Raw genomic sequence first — 1,531 nt, 5'->3', positions numbered from 1 at the left:
AGCCGAAATGGGATACAATATGATAAAACCTTTCATAAATGCGGAATTAATAAATTTGGTAAGAAAATTTTTTCAATTTTTTTTAACAAATTATTTCTCCTCGATAAAATTATTGTTCCCACAATCTGCTGCCATTGGCAAGAAGAGGTGGAATAATGTGATATACAAGATCGTTTCAGAATTCACGGGACAAGTTTCAGGGAAGGGTACGCCTCACCAAGAGAATCAGGTTTTATCAAGGAATCTGTGTCTTGCGACGCGTCTTTATTTGGGTTACCTGTTAAGTACGCAAACAAAGCATTACATATAACATCTGGCGATATAAGCTTACGTTTTTTGATTTTATTTTTGCATTATTTTTTTTAATTTTATTTACAAATTCTATTGCAGAAGATACTCAAAGTACTTGTTTTACATCTAATTGCATATATACATACATACATACATACATACATGCATACATATATATATATATATATATATATATATATATATATATATATTTGCAGCATTGAATATCTAAATAAAATTAAAAGAAAAACAACAAAAGGGTAAAAACGAGATGAAAGAACGCAGAATAATATTTTCAGGCGTCACTTGCAACCCAGTAAACATTAAATCATTATTACAACGTTATTACATTGATATTTTATAACACATAATGTTTTCAAATATGTAGTTCTTAATGTTGTACGCAACGTTATTTTAACAGTATTTGACCCGAACATTAGAAATAATATTTACACAATATGATTTTAATATTTAGGAATATTATATTACCAAGTAACAGTTTAAGAACAATTATAAAATATTATATATATGTATTATATATATGTCAAAATTTATATAAAACCCACATAAAATCAATGTTTCGTAAGATTGATTTAATGTTTATGCATACTGGGAATGTGTCGTACAACTGGTTACTTCAAAAGTGGTCCGAACAAGGTCGCATCGAAGGGTTTCTAGACAAAAATTGATTCTCTTGATAAGAACTACCATCCTCTGAAGTTCGTTCCAGGTGTCCTGAAACAACTTGTGAATTTAAAAAATTAAATCACGGTGATAGAAAATATTACATCAAATATTTTAATTGGTTCTTTCTAAATTAACAATATTTGCTTATTAAGTATATCAAGTCTATCAAGAATAATGTTAAATAGAAGATATACGCGATACTGAGTAATATCTTTTCACAGATATACCTCCACACGTCAGTGCAAAGCTTAAGCGAGTACATTCCAATAGACGTATTGCCCAACGAGTGTGGTGGGAAAGCAGGTCCGATAAAGGAATTGATGGACGCGAATTATAAGAAAATCGAAAATTTCCGCGAATGGTTTTTGGAAGATGAAAAGAACAATCGCGTGAACGAGTCACTACGGATCGGCAAAAGCAAGACATCTGGTGATTTGTTCGGTGTGGATGGGAGTATCAAACAAATAAAAATCGACTGAGTCAATTTTACGATACATAAGTATACATGTAGTGTTAAATCAATATTGGAGAGAGAAACTTTAAAAATACTTCA

At 30.2% G+C, this 1,531-nt stretch overlaps 1 protein-coding gene across 1 annotated transcript; it reads left to right on the top strand.

The window, feature by feature from the left end:
- Positions 1 to 1,199: 1,199 nt before the first annotated feature.
- LOC106751368 lies at positions 1,200 to 1,457 on the top strand (the record flags this gene model as incomplete). The annotated part of the gene is made up of 1 exon (XM_014632245.1): positions 1,200 to 1,457. A coding segment is annotated over one exon (258 nt), but the record flags the coding sequence as incomplete, so codon positions are not given.
- Between the last annotated feature and the right edge of the window lie 74 nt (positions 1,458 to 1,531).

This window comes from Dinoponera quadriceps, unplaced genomic scaffold (assembly GCF_001313825.1).
Source record: "Dinoponera quadriceps isolate SergipeBrazil2010 unplaced genomic scaffold, ASM131382v1 scaffold12254, whole genome shotgun sequence".
Lineage (NCBI taxonomy): Eukaryota > Metazoa > Arthropoda > Insecta > Hymenoptera > Formicidae > Dinoponera > Dinoponera quadriceps.
Note: the sequence above shows the minus strand (reverse complement) of the source record. Positions and strands in the feature narration are given on the sequence as shown.